Source organism: Bos mutus, chromosome 24 (assembly GCF_027580195.1).
Source record: "Bos mutus isolate GX-2022 chromosome 24, NWIPB_WYAK_1.1, whole genome shotgun sequence".
NCBI lineage: Eukaryota > Metazoa > Chordata > Mammalia > Artiodactyla > Bovidae > Bos > Bos mutus.
In genome coordinates, this window is record NC_091640.1 from 58,039,295 (window position 1) to 58,065,554 (window position 26,260).

Genomic DNA, 26,260 nt, shown 5'->3' on the forward strand with positions numbered 1-26,260 from the left:
TGGAAGAAGGGAATTGGGGGAGGGGCAAGAAAGTATTTTAAGTACACAAAGATTCTAAATTTAAGAAAGCTAGGATTTACTACAGCAGGTAGGGACGTTATGAAATTCCATACATTGTAATTTGTGTAGTGTATCAAGATTTCATAAGCAAGGCCTTGTATTTATTTCAATGCACATCATGTTTTCACATGCATATTAATAAAGGCCCACCTTTGAGAGAAGAAAAAAAGGTCTCCTTTCAAATGAAATCAAGCCCAAGTAAAGTTGAAACTCAACCCACAGGGTCTGGCAGTGTTTTTCAGGCTAAAGGAAGATGAGTTTCAATTTCATCGTCTTGTAACATTGATAAATGTGATCCAGTGGTTTGCAGAATTTGCAGATTACATAGGTCTTTCTAAACACGTGTAAATATGTATCCCAATCTCTGTGCAACTCCAAACAAGGTGCAGTTGGCAGTTAAAGACCAACAACTCTTCTGTGAGACAATCATTTGGTTCATTTACATGAAAAGTCTTAAATAGCAAAAATGCTCCTTCCAATTTACATCAGACAATGACCCCATAACAGAGAACAATGGCTTCCCCGATGGAAGTTAATGCAGAGGAGAGACACACTGAGGTTTAGAAAACAAAGGAAACTTTTCAGCACACTTTGCAAATATTAACCAATATTTAAAATAAAGCACAGAAAAGCTTCCTGTGCTGTGAGTCTGCATGGCTCCTGGAGAGCTACTAGTATCTTCAGAATGAGATTAAACAGGAGTGAGCCTTTTTAAGAGGTTATGATGGCAGTTTTCAGATCCTTCCATTTTGTCCTATTTTCCGTGTAAGCACAGTGCACTTGATTTGGGGCTTCCTCACGTTAAAAAAAAAACCCCAAAACCTTTCAAACCAGTGCATGTCTGTGAACCATGTAGGAACCAGGACCCAGGGCTGCATAAACAGCATACCTGATCTGGTGGTAATATATTGTCTCCGTCTGGGCGTGTTAAGGATTATACACCTCTGTGGTCTTTACATGGGGTTTATGTATGTTATCTTTTTGCGTTCTGGAGGCTGTGACCACCTGCTGTAGGCACACTCTGTGCTTGTTACATTTGTACACATCTCCCTTCTTGAATTTAAAGACCCAGCTATTACATCTTGTTTACTCAATATCATTCCCCCATTTAAAAAAAAAAAAAAAGGACTACATGAACCGAACATGCCATGTTTCAATCTGGCCCCAGTGGCTTTTTCTCTGAAAAGCAAAACGTGTGTCTTTTACACCAGGGCTTTCTCCCCACCCCAGGGGGTGTCTTCCATCCTTTTGTGGCTCAGTTTAAGGCGAAAAGGGCTCCAAACCACTAACTACCTAGGAGAGAGCCCCCTTCTTCCACCTCCAGGGAGAATTTCAGATGTAATGCATCTGAAGATAGCGTGCTCTCTTCTGACTTCTTTGCCACCATTGCGAGGATCACAAAACACCAGCGCCTTGGCTTCAAGATCTTTTTGCAACCATCTTTGGCGAGGCCTTGCTTCCTTCCACTCGAGTAAGTTGCGGCTTGGGACCGTGGAGAGGACCGGGCGAGAGGCTGCGATGTCGTTGGAGGCAGCCGCGGCCTGTCAGCAGCCCCGCACCTCCAGCACCACGACCACCGGCCCTGCCCTCGGCCCCGGGCGAAGGAGCGGCGGCCGCAGACGGGCGGGTCGGCGGGGCTCGGCTGCCCTGCGCTGAGCCGGCACCGGCCGGGCGCCCGCGGGCTGCGGGGCTTCGCGTGTCGCCTCCTTCTTCCCGAGCCTCCCTGCCCCCCCCACCGGCCGCCCCCTCCCCCTCGCCCGCGCTCCCTTTTGTTCGCTCTCCGCTCGGGCCGAGCCTCCGCCGCCGCCCCGCCGCCCGGGGCCCGCACCCCCGTCGTAGGCCCCGGCGTGGCCGCCCCGCCGCCGCCGCCGCCGCCGCCGCCGCGCGGCTCCAGAGCGCGGCGCCCGGGGAGGCGCGCGGGGCCCGGGCCGGGCGCACGGCGAGGCCGCGGCGGCGGCGGCGGCGGGGCGGCGGCACCGGCAGCATCAGCGGCGGCACCGGCGGGCGAGGCCGCCCCGCCGCTCACGCACAGCCCGGCCGCGGCGGCGGGGATGCGACGACACGCCCGTGGCATGGAAGCAGCAGCAGCAGCAGCAGCCGCCGGCGGCGCCGCGCGGAACAAAGGTCATCCGAGCTGCGGCCCAGACGCCCGGGCTTGACCGCTGCGAGGGCCGACCCCGGGCCGGGGGTGGGTGTGCGCCCCGGGGCGCGCGGCGCGCAGGGCTGCGGAGGAAGCGGGGCGCGCGCGGGCGGGCGGGCGGCTCCCCCCGGGGGGCGAGGCTGGGGCGCCGGCCCCTCGTGCCCGGGGCCTTGGCGATCGCCGGCCGGCGCGTGTGGCTCTGGTCCCTGGGCCTGATCGCCGCGGCCTGTCCCACGGCCGGCCTCGGGGACCGCCGGCCTTCGCGCCCCGCCGGCCTCCTTGTGAGGGGGGGTAGGGGGGCACCCGAGGCCCCGCCGGTTTGGCTAGGCCCCGCCGGTTCCGAGATGGGGGCCACGTGAGCGCCGCCTCCTCCCCGCTCCAGCGCCGGCGGTGCGCAGCGCATTTTTTTAAAAGGCCTCTTTGCCCCCTAGGTCCCCGGGTCTGCCCCCCCGCACCCCCCACCCAGACATCCCTAGGCTTTTTGTTGTTGTTTTTTTTTTGGCCCGAGGTGAAGGGATTTGGGCTCCCCCCCCCACCCCCAGGTGCTTGAAAGGAGAGAAGGTCGGAGGAGGAGGAGACTGGGGGGGCCCCGCTGGTGGTGCTGGTGCTGGTGGTGACAGGGAGGGCGAGGAGAGGGCCGGGAGGAGGGGGCTGGGGGGGACAGGCGGAGAGGAGCCTGGTCAACAAGCCAGCACCACCCTGCCAGGGGGCCCAGGCCGGCTCCCGCCGCCAGCGCGGGCAGGGGGAGCAGACACACACGTAGATGGCTCTTTCTTGGGGGGCTCGTGGTCAGCCACCAAGCCAGGGAGCACACACTTGACACAACACGTACACAAAGATCTGAGCCAGGTTGTGGGAGGTAAGTGCGGGAAGGAGCAAGGCGCGGGCCGCAGGGCTCCGCGGTGGGCTTGGGGCGGAGGCGAGGGGTGGGTCCGAGGGGCTCTGGGGTGCTGGAGAGGTGAGCCTCTCCAAGGCTGTGCGCTCGCGTGGGGTGATGGGGACGATGGGGGGACACTCGAGGACCCTCCCCTCCTCCCCAGGACCCGAAGTGGGGCAGCCAGCCCCAGCGAGATACCCCCCTCTGCTGCTGATTTTCAGGGACTTGTTGGCAACTCAGCGAGGGTTGCCATAGCTTTTTTATGTAGGGTGACCAGAACCGGCTGAAACTGGTTTGAGGCAGATCAGCTCCTGAACACAATGCAGTCCCTGAGCTACTACAGTGGGATAGCAGCTTCCTCCCTTCATGGCAGCCAAAAGCCGAGGCGCTTGCAGGAAGGGACCGTCCCAACACACTATGTGAATGCACACTTAGACAGCACACAGCACGGGTACGTGACTAACGGAGCCCTAGAAGATTCTGTGTAGAGAAGATGGGGGAAAAATGTGCAGGTTTGCAAGCTTGAGATGACTTGGGCTTTTCCTGCCTTTTTCTTTTGCTTAAGGGATGGACAAGGAGCTGAGATTTATGGCCCTTCCTAAAGACAAAAAATGTGCCTTGGTAGGGTGGGGACACTGGGTTTCTGCAGTTCTCTTCTCTCTCTCTTGCTCTGTGTTTTTAACAAAACCAAACCCAAACGAACTGATGGATTTGTAATGGTAGTTTGTTTGTTGCTGGAGAATGCTACTTTGCATGCTTTTCTTCTCTTGCAGGGTATGTTCCGTTTTGTGCTTTTTGTTTTAGAAGCTACTAAAGGGTGTTGGGGATACGTCTGGCTGGTATGAAGGCCAAAAGGTAACACTATTGTTCTAGGAAATGAGCATAAATGCATTCCAGTGATGCTGCAAGGCATACATGCTGTCTTTTTTTTCCTTGTAGGCCTGTTGACTGGGGCTGCCTTTAACCCTTTCATATTTGCAGAGAATGCAACCGTGTGACAGTAACTGAACACTGGTCCAAAGTCTTTCCAAAAGGTCAAGGTTCACAAGGTGAGAAACGATATTCTGAGCATGAATTTAAGTATTTATTTGAAGCTCCGTTCAGACACAGACTGACAGTGGCTTGGGACCCTGGAGATAATACTGGGTGGAGAGTGGAGAAGAAATACTCATAACGTTAGCCAAGTTTAATGGGATTAGAGGGACTTTTATGAGGTTGTTGCTATCAGGGTGAAATCAGAATGACTTCATTAAATCGCATGTGGCTGGTCATTTAGAAGAGGCAGGCCTGAAAAGAAGCAAGTTGGAGAGAATGGTAGGCGTCAGGGCCTTGTGGAGAATGTACTGTTTTACATAAGACTGAAGCAGTACACGAGTAGCTTTTTCTCCCCGATGATTACAGAAAAGAGGACTTTGCCAAAAATCCAGGCGACCTGGCCACCTTTTAGGGATTTGAGGAGTCTGAAGGTAGATTTGCCTTTTGTTCATTCATCACCTTTCTCTTTACCTTGCTCTGTGTGTTAACCTGAAAGGCTTTTCACTCCGAGTCGAGTGGTGGAATGGCTTTTATTGATCTGGGGGGCTGTGAATGGTGAGTTTGTCAGTGGATTATTTGTGGCATACATTTTAATGTGGAATACTTAACCTGGTGCCAGGAGGAGGCTGGGTAGTATGGCTTCCTCTGTGCAAAGATGCTTGTTAACTCAAAGCTTTACAGCAGTGGATGGCAGACAATGTCCAGTGCCTTACAAGATCATAGTTTGATTTCAGCTGGTATTTTTATGCATCCTCCAAAACCAAGAGGTTTTTGAGGAGGAGAGAGAAGCAGGCAGTAATGACTGGTGGCAAAGTAAGGAACAAAGGCAGTGAGAGCTTACAGGAGAACATGAAGCATTTCGCTTTGGGGTTCCTTGTGAAAAGGACTGCAACTTCCCCAGACAGGAAGCCAACAGCACCAGAATCCAACCCAAGATGATCTCAACTACGGATAGAGGAGTTCTGGCTTCTGGTTTGGTCGAAGTACAGTCAAAGGGAGCCCATGGAAGGCACATTGGAAAACAACTGTCTCCCCTACTTTGTAGAGGGTATTTTGTTCCTTTTTGCATTCAGTAGAGTGGTCTTTTCAGAAATGCCGAGGGTCTTAGGAGAGGTTGTGTGCTGGCGGTTGGTGGGCAGAGTCTCTGCAGTGCAGGGTGTCAAGTATGCAAGGGTTTTATTGTTGAATTTTTTTCTCATGATTTCAGAGCATCCAGCGTGTGATGAAGCTGAGAAACAACAGCACATGGTTAGCTCAGAGTGCTTGCTGTGGGATTCAATAGAGATAAATGTAATCTCGGGCTGATAGACCAGTAAATAGCTTATGCGATGGAACAAAATTCTTTACAAATCGCTGTGTGAAAATTGGTTTTCAGTTCTACATTTTTGCCTGCCAGAGGTTCTGTGTCTGAATGTGGCCGAAATCTGCTTGCAAAGCAGATCCCAGTCCACGTTGCATGATACGCTGTTCCTGCTTTTCGGGTGCCAGCTAAAACTCAGATGGCTAATATGATAGCCCTTAATTAGCTTAATACAATAAGCTGTTTTTTAAATAATTGAGTCCTTCACTCCTGTCTTTAGAAAGTCAGTGATTTTTATTTAACGCTGACAACTGACCCCCTGCTGCGATGGATCCTTGAAAAGGATGTTTTAAAAAGCCCTTTTCGTAAGGCGTGGCCTGTCCCAGAATGTTCTGGTTTACTCTCTGTGGTTTTTAGCTTTGTTACTCTCCACCCCTCCCCCCTGACCCCGGCCCCTGCAAAGGCTCCTGGAAAATACCAAGTGTTTTGTACAAAGGCCTGTCTTTCCGGCTGCAGAGGGCCATTGCAGGTCGGAGAGCTGGTTCTCCAGGGTTGCAATCAGGAGCTCATCTCGGCCTGAGGTTTGTCTCAGGTGGCAATATCGGGCAGGGCTCTGAGCCTGTCACAGGCCCGGGACTCCCGGGAGGAGAACCAGAGTTTCCTGGGCTCTGGACGGTGAGCGTGGAGAAGCCAGAGCGTCCCCTTTCCCAGAAGGAGCCAGGCGGGGCCGGCCCGCGCCCCGCTGTCCCTGTCACCACGCAGGCCGCACACCTGGGCCCCAGACCGCCCCGCGGGGTTGCCTGCGGGGGTCTCCCAGGGCCCCAGGCCAGCCCGTCCCTTCAGGGAGGCATGTGTGCGTCTGGCTGGGTGGGGTGGGTCCACTGGAAAGAAAGTGTCACTGGGTGGTAAACCTTGGCTTGTTCTTGTTGTTGGCCTCTTGGAGTCACTTTTTTCCACCTTGAAGAGTGTGGGGTCCGGGGTTTCTAGAACTCTCAGCCTCCTGCTTTCGGAGAACTCGTGTTCTGTGTTTTTGCTCTCTCTTCTCGCAAGGAGATTCCCCCGCCCCCCTCCCGCCTTGACTCCTTTTTAAAGGAAGGAGGAAGGCTGGGGCTGACATGTGGATGGAATTTTCTGCGGATACCTTCCAGGGGATGAGTTAGAACGGGAGGATTTGTTCGGGGAGACCCCCGGCCTTCCGCCTTGTTTCTCCCCTTGAAATGCGTTCCTGGGCTCCGCTGGGGGGCGTTGCGTTTGAGTGACCTTTCCCATATTCTTGGTGGGACTCCATTTAGCTGTGCGCAGCTGGAGCCGAAATTGCCAGCGCAGGGGCTGCAGGAAGAGCTGGGGGACGATTTGGGGTTGGTTTCCCCCCCTATTCCCTTAACATCTCTTCCTCATCGGGGCACTACAGTAGCAACACAATAATAACAAACACAGCTGGTTAAGGGGAAGGAAATCTGTGGCCCCACTGACCCTCCCAGGCGAGAATACTGGAGTGGGCTGCCATTATCTTGCTCCGGAATCTTCCTGACCCAGGGATCGAACCCTCATCTCCTGCGCTGGCTGGCAAGTGCTTTACCACTTAGCCACCAGGGGAGCCCCAAGGAAATCCATACCTTTGTGTTAATTACGCAGGCATTACCCCAAGGGATATTGTGGGTATGGGTTCCAGACCACCGCAGTAGGTTCCAGACCATGGCAATGAAGCAAGTTGCTGGAATTATTTTGGTTTCTTGGTATATATAAAAGTTATGTTTACACTGTAGTCTATTAAGTGTGCAATAGCATTATGTCTAGAAACACTATATCAAAAATACTTTACTGTTGCAGAAAATGTTAGCCATCATCTGATAATACACAAAGCTTCGATATTTTCAAAAGCCTGGTATCTGTGAAGGGCAATGAAGCCAAGCACAGTCAGAGGAGGTATGCCTGTGTTTGGTGTATGATCTCTAAGTATGTCATGGTTAAGTAATTAACCTTTTCTTTACATACAGTAAAACTGACTCCTCGGTGTGCGGTCTCACGGGCTTTGACAAGTGCCTAGCGCCATGTCTGCCCCACCGTTACCTACAGGGACTCGTTCAATCTCCTGAAACCTTCCCACCTGCTGTCGCTTTGTGGCCAGACTCTCCTCTCCATTCCCACCCCCCTGGCAGCCACCAGTTTGTTCTGACCTTATGTTGGTCTTTTCCAGAATGCCATGCAAATAGCTTCCTTCACTTACAAACTGCATTTGAAGGGCCATCCGCATTGTTTTGAGTATCCACACTTGGTTCTTCTTTTATTGCCGACTTGTGTAGACCTCTGTATGGATGTACCGTGGTTTGTTTGTCTGTTCTTCCGTTGAAAGACACGAGGGTTGTTTGCAGTTGGTTTTTTTTTTTTTTTTTGTAATCCTCTTCCCAGAATAAAGTGGCTGTAAAAATCTGCATAGGGGTTTTTGTCTGAACGTAAGTTTTTATGTCTGTTTGGTACAGACTGAGGAGTGGGATGGCTGGGTCATGGTGAGTAAGTAAGAATTCAAAGTTAGGATGAAAGTAAATTCAGCTGGTCGTAGCTCACAAAAAGATCTAGCGTTGTCAGCTGCAGTTAAGACTTTCCAAGTACCGTTTTCGTAGCAAATGCTATCCGAAGACACATGAGAGATGTTCATGATAATAGACCACTCACTAACGGGATGACAGGCTTTATAACCCAGAACGAATCGGAATTAGCCAAAAGTGGAAACAAGAACCTGCACGTGGTAAAGCAGCCTTTATCTCCCTCGGCAGTTACTCCTGATCTCTTCAGAACCATTTGGCAGTTTAATTTTTGCGTTTGTCTTCAGGTTCCATAAAACACCAGCCAGTGACAGGATTGAAATTTTGGAAAGGGGTACGAAATCTTAGCTGCGTCAAGAACTTATATCGTTAATGATAATTTGATTTCTTGAGTTTCAAATTATTGGCGTTATTTTAGTATTTGAAGTTATTTTTCAGCTTTTATGTCTTTTAAAGAGGTGAAAATGTGTCAGTAATCTCAAAGCCATGAAGTAAGGAGATTTTGGAAGCATATTTTTTTTTTTTTTTTTTTTTAGCGGATAAAATAGCATTCGAGATCAGGAAGAACAAGTGGACTGAGGTCCTAGTGATGAACAACAAGGGAAGGGAGCCTGAGACGTGGGGATCAGCATTAATTTGGGGGTTATTTCATCCATGGGGCAGATGCAGCGTGTTTCCTAAGCCCTGGACGTTGTGCTAGGCACTGCGAGGACCGAGGGCAAAGGCATCCAGAGAGGAAAGGCTAGTGGGAAGTAGCGCACGGATGCTATGATAGGAATGCGAATGGGCCACCAAGTGCCAAGTTTAGAGGGAGGAGCCCTGGACGAGGTGGCTTCTGAGCCGAAAAAGCCAGTAAAAATATGTCAGGGAGGCAGCGACCCGGAGGGCGAGCAGAGAGCCCGAGGGACTGTGTGTGGGAAGGCCCTGGCTGGGGGAGCGGGCGGGCAGGCGGGCAGAGGGCGAGAAGCGGGCAGTAGCTGGGCTTCCGAAGGCCGTCCTGCACCGTCCGCTCCAGGGTGCGCTTCCCTGTGGAGGCAGAGGGGCAGAGAAGAGACTGTTTATGATAGAGGACCCAGGGCAGCCCCGTGAGTGTGGAATGGAGGCTCTTCGGCGTCCAGTGGGGGCCCCACGGCAGCCATCCAGGAGAGGGGAGGAGGGCTCCATCCAAGGCATTGCCATGGCGATGGAGTGGTAGGTGGTGACCGCGTCAGGGGGCCTGTGCATGTATGTGTGTGTGTGTGTGTCGTGCGCTGGTCTCCAGTTAGATATGAGGCCTGATAGAGGGGGAGAATGCCTGTGTGTGTGTGTGTGTGTGTGTGTGTGTGTGTGTGGGAGACGAGGAGGATGCTCTCTGAAGTTATTTGTCAGAGGTTACTTCTGGCTCTGAGATTCTGAATTCAGGAGGCAGGAAAAGACTGTGGAGGTGGAGCTGCTGGTAGAATGAGTTCAGGTTTGGGTTATGTTGCCCATGGGGTGTCCTTTGCCTTCCAGGTCGTGTGAGCTGGGGGTCTAGATTGGGAGCAGTTACTACAGAACAGAGCTGATAGAGGAAAGATAGGAGAAGGTGTCAGTTTGGGTTGCCGGAAGATAATGATTTGTACAGTAAAAGGTAAAATGCATCAATGAAGGGGAGGCAGGGGCTGAAGAACTTAAAGACGTGTGCTTCTGAAAGTCGGAGGGCAGACCGTGACGTCAGCAGCCTAACACCTGCAGGCAGCACTGTCTGTTGCGGTGGCCTTTCCATAGGTTTAAGACCGAAACGTTGAGGCGAGCTAAACGCTGTTGCCCCCCACCCCCGCCATAGTGCAGGTCAGGAGACTCAGGCAGAGATCCTGGCCAAGGTCCGCCCGCTCAGAAACAGGCTGCAGGCGGAACTGGAAGCCTGCTTCTCATCCTTGGGCTCTTCTGCCTCGTCGAGGGACGAGCAGGATCGGGGGACCAGGGGAAGTCATGGAAGGTGCTCAGGGTTGGGAAGGCCTGTTAGGGACAGGGAAGGGGAGCAGGTGTCGTGGAGAAGTTGGAGGCACAGTTCAGGGCCTTTGCCATTAGCCGGGTTTTCCTGACTTCAGTCATCACGATGAGAGAGAAGAGTCTGTGTCTACCCCAGAGACGCACGGTGCTAGAATTGCATGCCGGGAAGACACAAGCGTTTCCTTTACTGGGCACTGGGGTGAGGAACAGATTGGGAGAAGGAACAGGAGGTGTTTTTGTTTTATTTATTCTTCGAAAAGGATAAGAAAGCGTAAATTGAAAGTGGTGTCGAGAAAAATCTTTTGTCCTCGCACATAAGCACGATTTAAGGAATTCTTTGAATGCTCATCCATGGACAGGAAGTTCTCAGTTTGGCCTGTTTGAGGTTGAGGGGAAGAGCAAATTCTCCTTAATCTAAATCTGGAGGCTGAAATAAGTAGTGTTTTTAGACAAAACCAGCGTGGCCTTCTTAGCCGTCCCCAGGACTCCCCGCCAGGTGTCCTCTGGTTGACGGTCATGAGGGCCCCCGAATGCAGGTCTGTTCTCAGTCAGGTATTACCCCGTAATTAGAGATTCTGAGCGTCCTAAAGGATTCATAGAGACCCAGAGGTGAAGTCAAGGTGGTGTAGTTTTTGAGTGTCTTCTCAAGGCAGCCTTGCCTTTCGGGAACCAAATTCCTGCTGGCTCATGCGGTCTAGTAATGGGCGGTGATTTTGGTCATTTTCTTCTGCGAGGAACAGATTCTTTCTGGGTATCTGAACAGTAAGAGTTTTTCAAAGACTTCCAGGTTAGAAAAGTCACAGCTCTGTGTTAAAAATAAACAACTACATAGCCGGAAATGCATTAAACACTTATAGTTATCTCTTCATTTTCCGCAGTGAGCCCAAACTGGGGTGGAGGTGGGGTTCAGCAGGTAGTTAATAGCACATCTGAAACCAGAACCCACTGCCCTACAGACTTCTAGCCCAAGGCTGTTGCCATCAGTATTTCTTTCTGCAATCCAAAATTAGTTGTCTGGGTTTTGATGGTATAGAAGCCAGCTTTTACTTACAGTCCTTATATCATGTGAACCTTAAAGCCTTATTTACTGAAATGAAGCCCTCACACAGGTACCCGTTGATAAGCTGGTCCTTCACAGTTTTGCTGATACATCAAGAGTTGGGAGGTAGTTGAGGTCTCCCTCTTGAGACTTGATTATGCCTGTGTGTCTGCTAAATCGTTTCAGCTGTGTCCGGCTCTTTGCGACTGCATGGACTGTAGCCCGCCAGGCTCGTCTGTCCACGGGATTCTCCAGGCCAGAATGCTGGAGTGAGTTGCCACGCCCTCCTCCAGGGGATCTTCCTGACCCAGGGATCGAACCCGTGTCGCTTAACATCTCCTGCGCTGGCAGGCGGGTTTGTTACCCCTAGCGCCTCCTGGGAAAGCCCCCTCAGCCAGTTAACTTAAAATTCGAAACCATTCTTTTCTTGAGGGTTGTTCAGAAGATGAAGTGCACATGAAGTGCCTAGCAGAGTGCCTGGTGCTCCGTGAGTCCTCCCTAGAATCTTAGCTGTCCTGTATTCCCGAGCTGCCTGTTTTAGGGCAAGGACCGTGTCCCTGACATCTCTTTTCTGTCTTGGTGGTGTTTCTGCTGTTCAGTCTTTTACCTCCTTTATCGGTAGTGATTTCTGTTTTGAGGTGTGGGCCATGAAGGCGCACACAGCGTTTCCTGCCTGGTCTGTAGGTTTTGAGTTGCAGCTGCCCTTTATCTGATGAAAAGCGAGGGACACCTCGGCAAGAGTCCTTGTTCTTCTTACTTGGCCATGCTTAACATTTATAGCTGGAAAATCTTGAACGAATTTTGTAGTTAAAGTCTTAACACTTCAACTGTCTTTGTTCCCAAGTAAATTCAGCCCAGTCAGCGAGGGCCTAGCATCTGGGTTGTCTGTCTGTTGGTGTGCTTTTCATCAACCAGAGTTTCAGAGCAAACAAAAGTTGATCGTGAAGCTGTGGCCGGATAGCTCAGGCCTCTGTTCCGTCCGTGTCCCCAGCCCTTTGCTGCCCATGTTTGCTTGGCAGTGACCAGATAGTCATGTCTTACACACTGGACCTTGGAGAGGATGGAAGATGGAGGCGAGCAGGGGTCCCGGGACCTTGCTGTCTAGAATGGCCCTGTCCCGTTGGCTGGCCCCTACCACATACGGCTTCTGAGCGCTTGCTGTGTGGCCAGTCCTGTTTTGGGGGCTTCCCTGGTGACTAAGTTGGTAAAGAATCTGCCTGCCATGGAGGAGACCGGGGTTCAATCCCTGGGTCAGGAAGATCCCCTGGAGAAGGAAATGGCAACCCACTCCAGTCTTCTTGCCTGGAAAATCCCATGGACAGAGGAGCCTGGCGGACTACAGTCCATGGGGTTGCAAGAGTCGGACACGACTTAGGGACTAAACCACCACCAGTCCTAATTGAGATGGGCTGCAAGCATAAAATATACACAGGGTTTTGAAGACTTAGATAGCAAAGAGGAATGTAAAATGTCTCACTAATAGCTTTTTAATATAGACTTTATGTTGAAAGAATATTTTGGTTGAATAAAACGTATTACTAAAACTTATTTCACACTATTCCCCCCGCCCCCCAGCCCTTTTCTTTTAAAAACAGAGGGACTTCCCTGGCAGTGCAGTGGTTTAAGATTAGGAGTTTCCACTGCAGGGGGTGTGGGCTTGATCCCTCATGGGGGAGCTAGGATCCCGCATGCCGAGTGGCAAGTAAATAAAAAAAAAAAAAAAAAAATAGGAAACTTGCCACTGTATATGTGGTTTTCATTCTGTTTCTGTCTGAGAGTGCTGGTCTGGATTGTTGGACGGACGACCAGGTTTACCAGTGAAGCTTCCCTGGTGCCCCGCAGTGTTCGTGCTTACTGATGTTGAGTCCTTCTTTCGGTTGAGAAGATAGGGTGAGAACTACGATAGGGTCTCCTTGTTAGAGAAACTCTTTCTTCCCTGGTTTGGGCTCCCTTTCTCTCCCAGATATTCTAATCCATCTCCAGATTGCAGGATTTAGACAACCTTGCCACACTGGTGTCTGATGGGGAACGGAAAGGAAATCCACTGCAAGTTTGCTGTGTGCTGGAGGCTTTATACTGACTGTCCCCCGAAAGGTATAATTAACATCCCCGGTGAGCCTTACAGACGTTAAGAGACTGACGGAGGAGGGTAGCGCTGAGTGAGAGGTGGACCCGGACTTGGAGCAGGTCCGGCTCGCTCTGCATCTCTTCCCTGCCTTTCCCCACCCGCTGCTGCGGTCCTGTGCTCCCTCCTGGGTGCCCTTATCATCCAGGTAGGACCAGTGGCATACAGATCGCCCCGGGAATCTTGTTAAAATGCAGATAATGATTCACTAGGGCTGGTATGGGCCCGGGATCCTGTATTTCTGACCAGCTCCCAGGTGATGGTGGTCTGCTGGTCCTTGGACTGCATGGAGTAGTAGCAGGGGTCTGTAGTGTGCCCCTGGTTTCAGATCCTCTGTCTCTGCTCCGAGTCATCTGATGCTCCAAGCCTTGCCCGACTGCGGGAACTCACTGTCTCTTTGCATGTGATGCCAGTGAGGGCATTTGGGGTCAGCCCTCATTGTTGGGTCATGGATGCCCAGCCTGGCATGAGCACTGGTTTCTGGGTATGCAGGATCTGCCTGGATACTCAGTGTATTCTTGTTCCCACATAATCTGTGTTACTGAAGCTTTACTACCTTGATCCCTTGACTGATGAGACAGAGAGAGCTTTACTATCAGAATGCGATCCGGGAGATCCATGGCAGGGGTACCTGTTTGGAGTCACTGTGATGAACAGTGTCAGCAAGTCAACATGTGAGAGTAACCACAGGGCTTCCCTGGGGGCTCAGTGCTAAAGAAGCCTCCTGCCAGTGCAGGTTCCAGCCCTGGGTCTGGAAGATCCCCTGGAGCAGGAAGTGGCAACCCACTGCAGCATTCCTGCCTGGGAAATCCCATGGACGGTGGAGCCTGGTGGGCTACAGTCCATGGGGTCGCAAACAGTTGGACACAACTGAGTGACTAAGTAGCAGCCATAGACAGGAATAACTGCCATGTTTGGTTCAGAGACTTGGGATCTGATGGGAGGGGAGGACTCAGAACTGTTAGCGGCCGCTGTTTTTGCCTCCATGCCTGACAGGGAGTCGGGTGACTTGTGACTTTCCCTTAGAATGGGAGCCCTAATGAGCCTCCTCACAGGGTGGTGATGAAGAATGGCTAATCAACACCACCTGCTTGTCTAGTGCACACGAAGGCACACACTCTGGAGGCCTTGGATCCAGATGTCTTGGGGAAGCTCAATCCCAGGCCTGAGCCAAAGGAGAAATTGAGTTCCAGTAAGGAATTTGGTGAATTACGTGTGTGAACTGTAAGAGACCACAGAACTGTAGTTGGCATGTTTAAAAATTTGGAAATGGATTAAGTTAGTTGTAAGGATAAAATGGTGTCTGTTACATGAGATTCCTGGGCATCCCTGATAGCTCAGTTGGTAAAGAAACTGCCTGCATTGTGGGAGACCTGGGTTTGATCCCTGGGTTGGGAAGATCCCTTGGAGAAGGGAAAGGTTACCCACTCCAGTATTCTGGCCTGGAGAATTCCATGGACTCTATAGTCGATGGGGTCGCAAAGAGTCGGATATGACTGAGTGACTTCCACTGCCACATGAGACACCAAGAAAGCCTGCCATTGCACAGAAGCTCTGGTTGAGTTTTCGATCTTACTGGACATTGGGAGTCTGAGAGTGCTACGGCACGTGAATCCAGCACGTTGCATCCGGTTTATTACTTGTTGGTTAAATCTGTCAGCTCCCGGTTTTGTGCTGAATCCCTGTCTGGGGTGGGGAGAGTGTGTGTCATGGTGCGTCAGCTGTGGCCTCACATTGCTGTGAGGGGAGCAGGGACACGACTGGGCATTCAGGGTGGGCTTGGTGTGGGGCCTGTGCTGGAGAAAAGGGTTGGAACCACAGGTGTTAATCTGAGCTGGGGATGAGTTCAGGATATGTAGTGGGGTGGTAAGTCAGAGGTCATCCTGGAGCCTGCCAAGAGTCAGGGTCAAAGACTAGCTGGGCAGAGAGAACATCAGACGGCAACGCACATTTGACCGGTCCCCCGTCCAGTGAGTGGCTGGAACCAGCAGAGCGTGGCACATAGACCGATGGGTGTGTGAGAGGGCAGGAGGGGCTTCCCGGGGGTACAGTGGTTAAGAATCCACTTTCCAATGCAGGGGGCGTAGGTCCACTCCCCGGTCAGGGAAGAGCTAGAGTCCCACATACCTCCTTGCTGCTAAGTCGCTTCAGTTGTGTCCGACTGTGTGTGACCCCACAGATGGCAGCCCACCAGGCTCCCCGTCCCTGGGATTCTCCAGGCAAGAACACAGGAGTGGGTTGCCATTGGGTGCAGCCAAATATTTTTTCAGAAAGTAAAACAGTACAGGGCTGCAGGACCTGGGAGACATGCAGGCTCTCTGTGCTCATGGGAGCGCCCTTTGGATGAGCTTTGCTGTGATTCATTATCGTCAGAAAATAGCTTACCTGTAAGCGAACTGAATTTGTGTCCTAAAGGTTTTGACACTATTATTTTCTGATACACTCACTTGGCTTCTAAAGGTAGAGACAGGAGGAAATAAAGAAACATTGTGAGGAAGTAGAGGTTCCAATAAAGATAAACTTTGGGTGAAATTTTGAAAAAAATAGAGGGATGACGTTTTACAGAAAGGGAGAGAAGACCCAAGGTAGGAGATCCAAGGTAGGGCTTGGCTGGGGAGGGAAGTCCATGCCGAGGACTCGGGGAAGCGTGTTCAGGCGGGGACAGAGTTTGAGGCAGGAAGTGACTCAACCCGAGTTGGGAGGAAGACAGCTGACGGGTGAGTCGGTCACTTTGGGAAAGGATGTCTCGAGCCACTTTGGACTTCTGAGTCGTTCGGACTCGCAGCAGCACTGACAAGCCGGCGCCTTCGCCCGCGCCAGGCCCGGGGCGCTCCTCGCCCCCAGAGGGAGCGGACGTGCGAAGCCTAGCGGCCGGCGTCGGGGCTGCGTTCACATCCGGGTCTTCTGGACCTGACGGCCGTGGCCTCACGCGCTTCAGCTTAGCAGCCAAGGTGTAGGAGCTCTTGAGGGTGGAGATTCAGTCTGCATTTTCTGTTTACTCAAAGGTCACGAAAACAGTACGTTTAGCTATCAGTGTTTGCTCCATAATCGCACAGCGCCTGCTGTGAAGACTGGCCGGAGGGCCGCGGGAGGTGGCCGGGCTAGCGTCAGGGGCTCCCCTGGGCGCGTCGCTGCGTGTCCGCGGGTGCTCATGGGTAGGGGTGTGTGTGTGAGAGAGAGGTGTGTGTGTGTGAGGTGAGTGTGTGTGTGTGTGTGAGGTGAGTGTGTGTGTGTGTGTCTGAGGGTGCTCATAGGTAGGTGTGTATCTGTGAGAGGTGTGTATGTGGTGAGTGTGTGTGTGTCTGAGGGTGTTCATAGGTAGGGGTGTGTCTGTGAGAGAGTTGTGTGTGTGTGAGGTGAGTGGGTGTGAGGTGAGTGTGTGTGTGTGAGATGAGCATGTATGTGTGTGTCTGAGGGTGCTCATAGGTAGGGGTGTGTGTCTGTGAGAGAGGTGTGTGTATGAGGGGTGTGTGTGTGTGTGAGGTGAGTGTGTGTGTCTGAGAGTGCTTCATGGGTAAAGGTGTGTGTGCGTGAGGTGAGAGAGAGGGATATGTGTGTGTGTATGTGTGTGAGGTCAGTGTGTGTGTGTGTGTCTGAGGGTGCTCCTAGGTAGGGGTGTATGTGTGAGAGGTGTGTGTGTGAGGTGAGTGTGTGTGTGTCTGAGGGTATTCATAGGGTGTGTGTGTGTGTGAGAGAGGTGTGTGTGTGTATGTGTGTGAGGTGAGTGTGTGTGTTTGAGGGTGCTCATAGGGGGTATGTGTGTGAGAGAGGTGTGTGGTGTGTGTTTGAGGGTGCTCATAGGTAGGTGTGTGTGTGTGTGAGGGTGCTCATAGGTAGGGGTGTGTGTGTGTGTGAGAGGTGTGTGGTGTGTGTCTGAGGGTGCTCATAGGTAGGTGTGTGTGTGTGTGTGAGAGGTGTGTGTGTGTGTGTGTGAGAGGTGTGTGTGTGTCTGAGGGTGCTCATAGGTAGGTGTGTGTGTGTGTGTGAGAGGTGTGTGTGTGTGTGTGAGAGGTGTGTGTGTGTGTCTGAGGGTGCTCATAGGTAGGGGGGTGTGTGTGTGTGTGAGAGGTGTGTTTGTGTGAGGGTGCTCATAGGTAGGCGTGTGTGTGTGAGAGGTGTGTGTGTGTGTTTCTGAGGGTGCTCATAGGTAGGGGGTTGTGTGTGTCTGAGGTGAGTGTGTGTTTGAGGGTGCTCCTAGGTAGGGGTGTATGTGTGAGAGGTGTGTGTGTGAGGTGAGTGTGTGTGTGTGTCTGAGGGTATTCATAGGGTGTGTGTGTGTGTGAGAGAGGTGTGTGTGTGTATGTGTGTGAGGTGAGTGTGTGTGTGTGAGGGTGCTCCTAGGTAGGGGTGTGTGTGTGAGAGAGAGGGGTGGTGTGTGAGGTGAGTGTTGTGTGTGTGAGGTGAGTGAGTGTGTGTGTTTGAGGGTGCTCATAGGGGGTATGTGTGTGAGAGAGGTGTGCGGTGTGTGTTTGAGGGTGCTCATAGGTAGCTGTGTGTGTGTGTGAGGGTGCTCATAGGTAGGGGTGTGTGTGTGTGTGAGAGGTGTGTGGTGTGTGTCTGAGGGTGCTCATAGGTAGGCGTGTGTGTGTGTGAGAGGTGTGTGTGTGTGTGAGAGAGAGGTGTGTGTGTGTGTCTGAGGGTGCTCATAGGTAGGGGGGTGTGTGTGTGAGAGGTGTGTTTGTGTGAGGGTGCTCATAGGTAGGCATGTGTGTGTGAGAGGTGTGTGTGTTTGAGGGTGCTCATAGGGGGGTGTGTGTGTGTGTCTGAGGGTGCTCCTAGGTAGAGGGGTGTATGTGTGTGTGTCTGTGTGAGGTGAGTGTGTGAACATTTCAGGTCCCTCATGCATGTCTGTCCATTTGACAAAATGCGAGTCTGGTTCGGCTGTCTAGCGTTAATTTGGGGAAAGCTGAAACACATAGTTTAGCACTTGAGTAGTAATACTGATTAGGCTTGGCGGGTTTTGATTTAGATGACTCATAGCTTTTTTAGGAGCAATTCTTTTCCTGCTGATCTTGGTCAGTAGGTGCCGTTGGCCTCTGTTGGTGTTTCAGAGTTAGCTGTCCCTTCTTTGGTTACACTCTGCCTTGGTTTCGGGTCGTTGAGGATGGGAAGTTTCTGCTCTGCCTCTGTTGTGCTGCCTAGAAGACCTTGCTGGGCTGCTTTTCTGCAGGAGGGCAGTTAAGTGAAGGATGCTCATTATTAAATCACGTGTGTGCATGCCAAGTCGGTCAGTCGTGTTTAACTGTGTAACCCCCATGGACTGTAGCCCACCAGGCTTCGCTGTGCATGGGATTCTCCAGGCAAGAATACTGCAGTGGGTTGCCATGCCCTTCTCCAGGGGATCATGCCAGTCCAGGGATCGAACCTATCGTTTGATCCATCAGGAAAGCTCCAGAAGTGTAACTGACCTCTTGCAACTGCAAGATTTGATTAAACTTTGTTTTAAATAAGCCCCAGAGATGTCTCACTCTGAAAGTGTCCAGCATCCAATAAGCTTGGGCAATGCTTCCAGCTTGGACATTGTATCCCCATGATGAAGTTTCACCCTAGAAATTCACATCAGCACTTAAAAGTTCAGAGAAGCCTTGGGAGAAGAAGGATGTGTATGTATGTGTTTAATCCAGCACTTCCCAAATCCCTACACTGTAGAATCCCCGCTTTCCCCTATTTGGTGGAAAATTGTGTAACAGGAGCATTCCTGTGTGACCATTATTCCAAGCTCTTGATTGTCTGGTGAAATTAGTGCAAATTCAGGGGGACCTCGTGAGAAATACTGAGAGCTTCCTTTCCTTATACTGTAACCTAGTGTTGGACAGCGTGATACTCTTCATTCTCCTCGTGTGTGTGTTCTCTGGTTTTTCTCTACTCCAGGAAGAGAACTTTTAAGTGAGTTTACTTTTAAAAGTCAGTAGACATGTTGTGAACGATCACCCTGGGGGATGCTCTTAGTCATGTCTTATAGATGAAAGCCCTACATTTCAGAAATCTAAAACTGCCTCAGGTGAGTTTGGTGTCCAGCGAGACAAGGCAGTGCTCATTTTGGAATTCTGGACCAGCTGTGATCAGCCCGTGGGCAGCCCTTGGTCTGCAGGCTTCCTCAGGTGGTGGGGGAGGAAGGCGCAGGGTGCTGGAGGGGCTGCCCCTCCCTAGGCTGGGGGGCGCCCAGGGGAGCGGGCTCACGGGTTTGTCTCTTTGCATTTTGTTTGTTTGGCTCCGCCAGGTCCTAGCCGTGGCACACAGGGTCTTCAGGCTTCACTGCAGCATGTGGGAGCTGGTTCCCTGACCAGGGGTCAGCCCAGGCCGCCTGCACTGCAAGCGTCAGCCACCGGCCAACCAGGGGGTCCCCAGCCGCTTTATTGTGATTTTAGGGGGGTTAGGTCCTGGTGGGAGAACAGGTAACAAGGGGAAAGTCCGTTCCCGGAGAGCAGGGCTTTTCAGCCTCAGCACTAGTGAGCTTAAGGGCCGGGCCGTGCTTCGCTGGGGGCTGTCCCTTGCGGAACAGGATGCTTAGCGTCTCTGGCCGCTTACTTCCTACCCCGCTGAATGCCAGGAGCACCCCTCACCGCACTTGAGGTTGTGCCAGCCAGAAATGTCTCTGGACATTGCTAAATTTCTGTAGCCATGGAGGAGGAGCAAAATCACTCCCTTTGAGAACCACCGACTCACAACCTTGTTGCGAGGACAGTGCTTTGAAACTTGGGTTGTAAAGATTCCGAAAGAAAGATTTCTAGCACGTGTGGCTGGACTGTAACTTCCCAGAAAAGAGCGAGGTTCTGTCAGCTCCCAGCGCTCGCCTTCCTGTTTTCTGAGGCTGTGATTCTCAAAAATCTTTGCCAATAGTTTTAAGTTTAGTATTTGAAAAAGTTTCTGGTTAAAATGAATACAAAACAGCAAAAAGCAAAGTGGCTGGTTTGATGGGGGCATTTCAGGGGCAAACTTGGATTTTTGTACAAAAATCTAGAAGGTTTATTCAGGTGACAAAGGAAACGTGCTTTGAGGTTCTCCTGTCTGTAGTCAAAGTATCACGTCTGATGTAGAAAATCTATACTTTGCTTCAAGGTGGAATTATAGAGATGTTACTGAAAAGTGTGGCATTTATAAAATGCCAAATGAATGCTTCGAAAGCCTTCGTGAGTTTTTCTCTTAAACGGGGATCCTTTGGTTTTAGACATGGGTATGTACGTGATTTCTTAGTTTTGAAATACTGAAATCCACCAAACTTGAATATTTTATATCCAACTAATAGCAAAGAAATTTAGGCTTTTTTTCCCCTTGCTTTCTCATCATTGAAGCTCTTTGAATAACTCACTCCGAGCAGAGGCTGTAATGAGTTTTCCTGAAGTTTATTAAGGGTGACAGATTTAGCCCAGACCCTTGGTATTTTTATAAACTCATTGACATATTAGTGAACTGCTGGCACAGGGGCCTTGTAGTTAAAAGAATGTGGTGCACCCGGTGGGAAACAGAGCTCTTGCCAGAGGACCTTTGACAGAATTGCCAAGGCTGGTGATGCTGACTTCCCTTGAGTTCATAGGAAATTTAAACTTTCATCTACTTCCCCGTAGATAGGTGATCTTGAAAGTGCTTAGGTGGATGAACTTTGAAAAACCTGTGTCCGTACCTTCTATCCCCTGCCCTTTCTGCATTCATGTGTCAAGATGTTTAGTGTGAGTCCTAAGCCTTTCTGTGAATTTTCCCTATCTATAAATTTTACATATTTATGTATAAATGTATAAAATGCAGTATGCTTGTTTTACATATCATGTAAAATGCAATAGGCTTATTTTTTTCTTTTTAGTTTTAATGTAGTTTATATATTGTTTTAGGACCCGATTTCCCCCTCCATTAAAAACAGCGTGCTGTCAACAGTGTGAATATACTTCACACTATTTTTAAGAAAGTTTGATTTATTTATGGCTGCGCTGGGTCTTTATTCCTGCACGTAGTCTTTCTCTAGTTGCAGAGAGCGCGCTTCTGCTTTCGTTGGCTTTTGTTGCAGAGTCCGGGCTCTGCGGTGAGTGAGGGAGGGCTTAGTGACTGTGGCTCGTGGACTTAGTTGCCCTGTGACAGTGGGATCTTCCCAGACCAGGTATTGAACCAGTGTCTTCTGCATTGAAGACGGATTCTTAACCACTGGACCCCCAGAGAAGCACTACTGAACACTTTTCAGCTGTACATGTCAAAATGTCTAAGGTGTTAGACTTCACATTATGTGTGTGTTGCTGCTGTTAAGTCGCTTCAGTCGTGTCCGAGTCTGTGCAACCCCATAGACGGCAGCCCACCAGGCTCCCTCGCCCCTGGGATTCTCCAGGCAAGAACACTGGAGTGGGTTGCCATTTCCTTCTCCAGTGCATGAAAGTGAAAAGTGAAAGTGAAGTCGCTCAGTCGTGTCTGACTCTTCAGGACCGCATGGACTGCAGCCCACCAGGCTCCTCCGTCCATGGGATTTTCTCACCGCAATTAAAAAGAGGTACCACAATTGATATGATCGTTTTCCTGCTGATGGACGTTTCCATGTTTTCCAGTGTTTCGCTATATTTACAAATATCTCTGCCCCAGACATTTTCATGCAGATGCTTCTCACTTGGGAAGATTTATTCCTTTGGTTTAAAACCTTGTGCCTGTGCCTTGAAATCAGTGACTTGTCTTCCAGGTATTGCAACTAGGATTCTTGCCCGTTTTTTCCTTGGGAGTAACTAAGGAAAGAGCAGGTTTTTCCTCTGGACTTTAAAAAATTTCTTGGTTTGTGAGAATGCTGTTGGAGAGAATCTCATGGTGCGTAATCTTCTTAGCAGAAGGTTTTCTTTCATTCAATTTTGGGGGTGTCCAGGCAAGCACTTGCCCTGAGTGCCTGTTTACTTTGCACCAGATAGCTGTAAAGATGGTCAGCCTGGGAGATGACCTGGTGCCCAGAGGCATTCCTGGAGGAGAAACGAAGGCCAGGCCTCAGAAAGACCAGATGACCGACTTCTGATAAGCGGGTTTGGTCAGCCGGTTAGGCGGCTTACTCCTGCGCACCGTGGTCTGGGCAGACCTGAGCTGGCTCTTCTGAACCAGCACTTGGTATCTGGTCAGCCCTGACTTCTGCCTTCAGGTTTTTCCCCGGAGAGCCATCATTTTGAAATGCTAACCCGAAGCAGCCCTACCCTTTAAATTTGCATTCTGCTTTCTAAAGAAAAACACGGGGGCAGGTATTTTTGGAAGCTTTGTATATTCAGTAAGTAGATATTCCCACCCTTCAAGAACCTTATTAGCACTCACGGCAAGTCAGCACAGTTCTATTTTTGACTCTCAAGCAAGGGAAAGAAAACATCGGTCATGTGGATTGACGGGAGTTGCTTAATTTGGGTACAGTCTGCGGCAGGTTCAGTCACGGGGAGTCCCAGCACCCTCCCCGACACAAAGTCTCCCTCGCTGTGTGTCCAGGAGGTGAGCTGGTGCCAAAGAGGGACGTGGACTGGTCCCCCCTGTCCCCTCCCCCCCGGCGCTCAGCCAAGCCCACGAGGCTCTGCAGGGCCCCAGGCCCGAGCACGCAGCAGCCTCGGCCCCGGGGACGTGCCGGTCGTGGGGAGACTGTCCATTCCCAGATCCCAGGACCACGCGGAGCCAGGGTGAGCGGTGGTTCCTCCCACTTCCTGAGGAAGTGACCGAGGGCCCTGGTGAAGGCTGCTTTCTCCAGGAGTCCCCCCGGGAGAAGGGACAGGACATGCAAATTGGCCATCCTCTGAGGGAGTAGAGGCTTTGAAAGGAAAGGAGCCCTCCGTGGTCGACCTTTTTGTCCATTTCCTTTGATCTTCTCATGCTTCGCTTTCAGAAATTATTTCCTAACTACTCTGCCCTTCTGGTTGCCTTTCTGTGGATGTCCCGTCCCCGGCTAAACAGAACACGGCGAGAGGCGGACCCTGACTTCCACAGAGGGTTTTCAGGGCTGAGGCTCTGAGTGATGAGCATTTTAAAGGAATATAGTCGCTTGAATAATAAAAACACCGTCTTCATAGGCTATTTAATTTTCTCCAGGCAGACCCAGGATAAAATTCCTGGGGACTCATTAATAAAGGAAGATGTGGAAAATGAGGGCCTTTTGGGCCATTTTAGCAAACTGCAAATGAAGTCAAATATTGAATCAGTTGACTCCTTTGAAAGGAAAGAACCACTTGTAATGTATCCTGTCACGGGTTAATATCACTTACTTTCTAATTTTGTGTATATGAAATAGAATATCTTCATCTTGAGTTTTTTTCCTTTTTCGATGGTTATCTGATTCAGACTCTTCCCTCCTCTCTTCGTCTTTAGCCTGTTGCGAATCGTATTTGCTTTCCTTGATGTTTGCTTCCTTCTTCCCAAGCACTTAGACGGCACTTAGAGCTGAAAGCTGTGAATGGAGGCGGAGGTGGATCAACTCCTGGGCTCCCTGTGTCTAGGCCAGTGTCTTGTAGAAAGAAGGGTTGCCCGTCAGGGTGGACCTTCCATCCAGCAAGCTGTGTCTTTCTTTTCCCTTTTCTCCATATTGCTTTTATTTTCATACCTGTTTTTTAATTTTTTCTATAAAATACAGTGATTGAGAACAACATCTCATGAACCTGCACGTTTAACCTGAAAGAGCCTTTCTGCAGACTGGGGTGGGCGCTGCAGGAGAGCAACTCCCAGCCCTCCTCAGTGCTGTGCAGTTGTCAGAGCTCATCCGGACGGTCCTGTGCCTCGGGCTTCCACATTCTTCCCTGCGATTTTTCACCACAGGAGTGGTTATTACCTCTTTTTAAGGACTTCTAGTTATTTATTTTTTTTTGACCTTTAACTGTACCTGGTAATCTGCTTGCTAAAATCTCCAGGACTCTGAATTAACATAGAGGAATTCGTGTCTCCCTCTCCTTGTCTCTTTTGAGAACTTTAACATGTCCTTCGTACTTTAAAGTGTACTCTAAATATTCCTGCCAGCCCCCGTCCTGACTGTGTTCGTGCACACGTCCTGTTCCCTCGCTCTGCGTCTGTTTCTCGGTTCAGCCCTTTTTTTCTCCTCCTCCTCTTTCCTCCTTTTTCCTGGGACCTCTCCTTCCTCATAGGTAAACAGCTCCTTTTCTTTTTAGAGGGACCTGGGACCTCTGTACTTAACGGATATTTTAAAAATCACCAGATAAAACGGGATTCTGCTTTATAAGTGGGGTTTTAAAGTTCTCTTACAGTTTGATTTTGGTCTATGTTTTGCATACGTCTTTAAGACTTTTTATTTAAAATATGAATTTGTCTATACCAAGTCTGACTAAAGGTACCTTAGGAAGTTGACCAGCTGCCTCATTCTGTCTTTGTGACCAGCCCTTTTTATTGTTCACCATACCATCTTCTGTCTCATGCCGGCATGATAGGATTTTAAGTGCCAGCCTGTACCAGCTTGCCCTCTCTCCTGAGGCTCGGTGAACTCCTTGGTTCCTACTTTCCTGGTTTTGGGAAAAGGAGTTGACTCCTTGGAGATTTCCTTCAGGCTAAGATCCTTTAGGAAAGTGAAAGTAAAAGATTACTAAAATATCAGGCACATGCCTAAATATGGGTGCTTATCCCTGGATCGGGCAGATCCCCTGGAGATGGGCATGGCAACCCACTCCAGTATTCTTGCCTGGAGAATCCCACAGACAGAGGAGCCTTGCGGGCTACAGTTCATGGGGTCGCAAAGAGTGGAACATGACTGAGCTTAATGACTAAACTATCCGTAGGCAAGCCTAGGTTACCATGAAGTCAAGGGTAGTCTCCTGATGGATGGAATGACAAAAATTGTTCTTTGAGACATGGTGAACTTAAGGATTATGGTTTAAGAGCATGAGTAGATTATTTTAATGTCTCTATCTCCCTTATCTTTTACTTTCTCACATGAGTTAAAAATATTATCTTTAGAATTTTAAAGCAAATGGGTGAAACTCAGCACTGTATATCTTAAAGGTTATTTTTTGAAGTGTTCTTATTTTGGCAAGAATTCTTGAAGAAAGGTTTCTTTTGCAGTTCCTTGCTTTGGCAAAGTCTTTTTGGAATAGATCAAAGTCTATATTTAACAGGGTACCCCTGAACAGATGTATGCATAGAATTAGCATGGACGTATGTCTGTGACATGAAGGAAACATGTATAGACATGGGGAGATGTCTGATACGTTGTCGAATGTAAAAAAAAAAAAATGTGTATTTTGTTAAAATTATATATGTGTATTTATATATTTATGGTTATGTATGCATTTAGAAGTCTGTATCTCAAATGTTATTAGTGATCCAGTGGGTCTCCTGGAGACTTTTACTTTCACTTGCTTATACTTTTTTCTTTTAATGAGTATCAGCATATACTACTCTGATAAGAAAAATGTTTTAAAACCCCAGGAAAGAAAGAGAGGCATTTTAAGTAAACGGCAGCCTGTTGGATGAATAAAGCTCTTTGAAAGATGCTACCTGAGCATTCTAGTTAAGAGTGATTCTAACGGAGCTGTAATGATGTTCACATAGAGATTGTGAACCTAAGAGGTTGTGTTGGCTGGAGGGTCTCTGAGTTGGGGATAAAGAGACAGGAAGTAGGGTGCTATTTGTGTGTGTGTTAGTCGGTCAGTTGTGTCCGACTCGGTGACCCCGTGGACTGTAGCCCGCCGGGCTCCTCTGTCCATGGGATTCTCCGGGCAAGAACACTGGAGTGGGTTGCCACGCCCTCTTCCAAGGGATCTTCCTGACCCAGGGGTTGAACCCAGGTCTCCTGCATTGCAGGCAGATTCTTTACTGTCTGAGCCCCCAGGGAAGCCCTCAGATGCTGTTTCTGCAGCAGAAGTCACGCAGAGGGACTCAAGGTTCTGCTGCTGCTGGATGAAATGATGGGGTTCTTGCCCTATTGTCTCTGTAGTGTTCATTACATAGAAAGTCTTAAGGAATGCTTGTCAGTAAACTGAGAGCAAATGGGTTATTCTCGGCTATTGAATCAGCAATTTCTGATTCTGTACTTCAAAGGAAAAAAAAAAAGAATAATTAGAAATTTCTCATTACTCTTAGACATCAGTGCTTCTTTTCCCACTGTGGAGTAAGCTAACAGCTTTCAGAAACCAAGGAATTAGGAAGCTGTATACATTTTTCCACATACATTCCTTTTTACATATGTATACACGTATACATCTTATACATGGACCGAAGCACGTGGGACTCACGTGTCAGAAC

General features: G+C 50.0%; 1 protein-coding gene across 1 annotated transcript in view; it reads left to right on the forward strand.

Moving 5' to 3' along the window:
* Positions 1 to 1,250: 1,250 nt before the first annotated feature.
* ZNF532 (zinc finger protein 532) overlaps positions 1,251 to 26,260 on the forward strand; it is a 113,627-nt gene continuing 88,617 nt past the window's right edge. The window contains 1 exon segment of the mRNA XM_070361796.1: positions 1,251 to 1,531. Coding sequence (XP_070217897.1) covers positions 1,402 to 1,531 — 130 coding nt within the window. The 5' untranslated portion in view covers positions 1,251 to 1,401.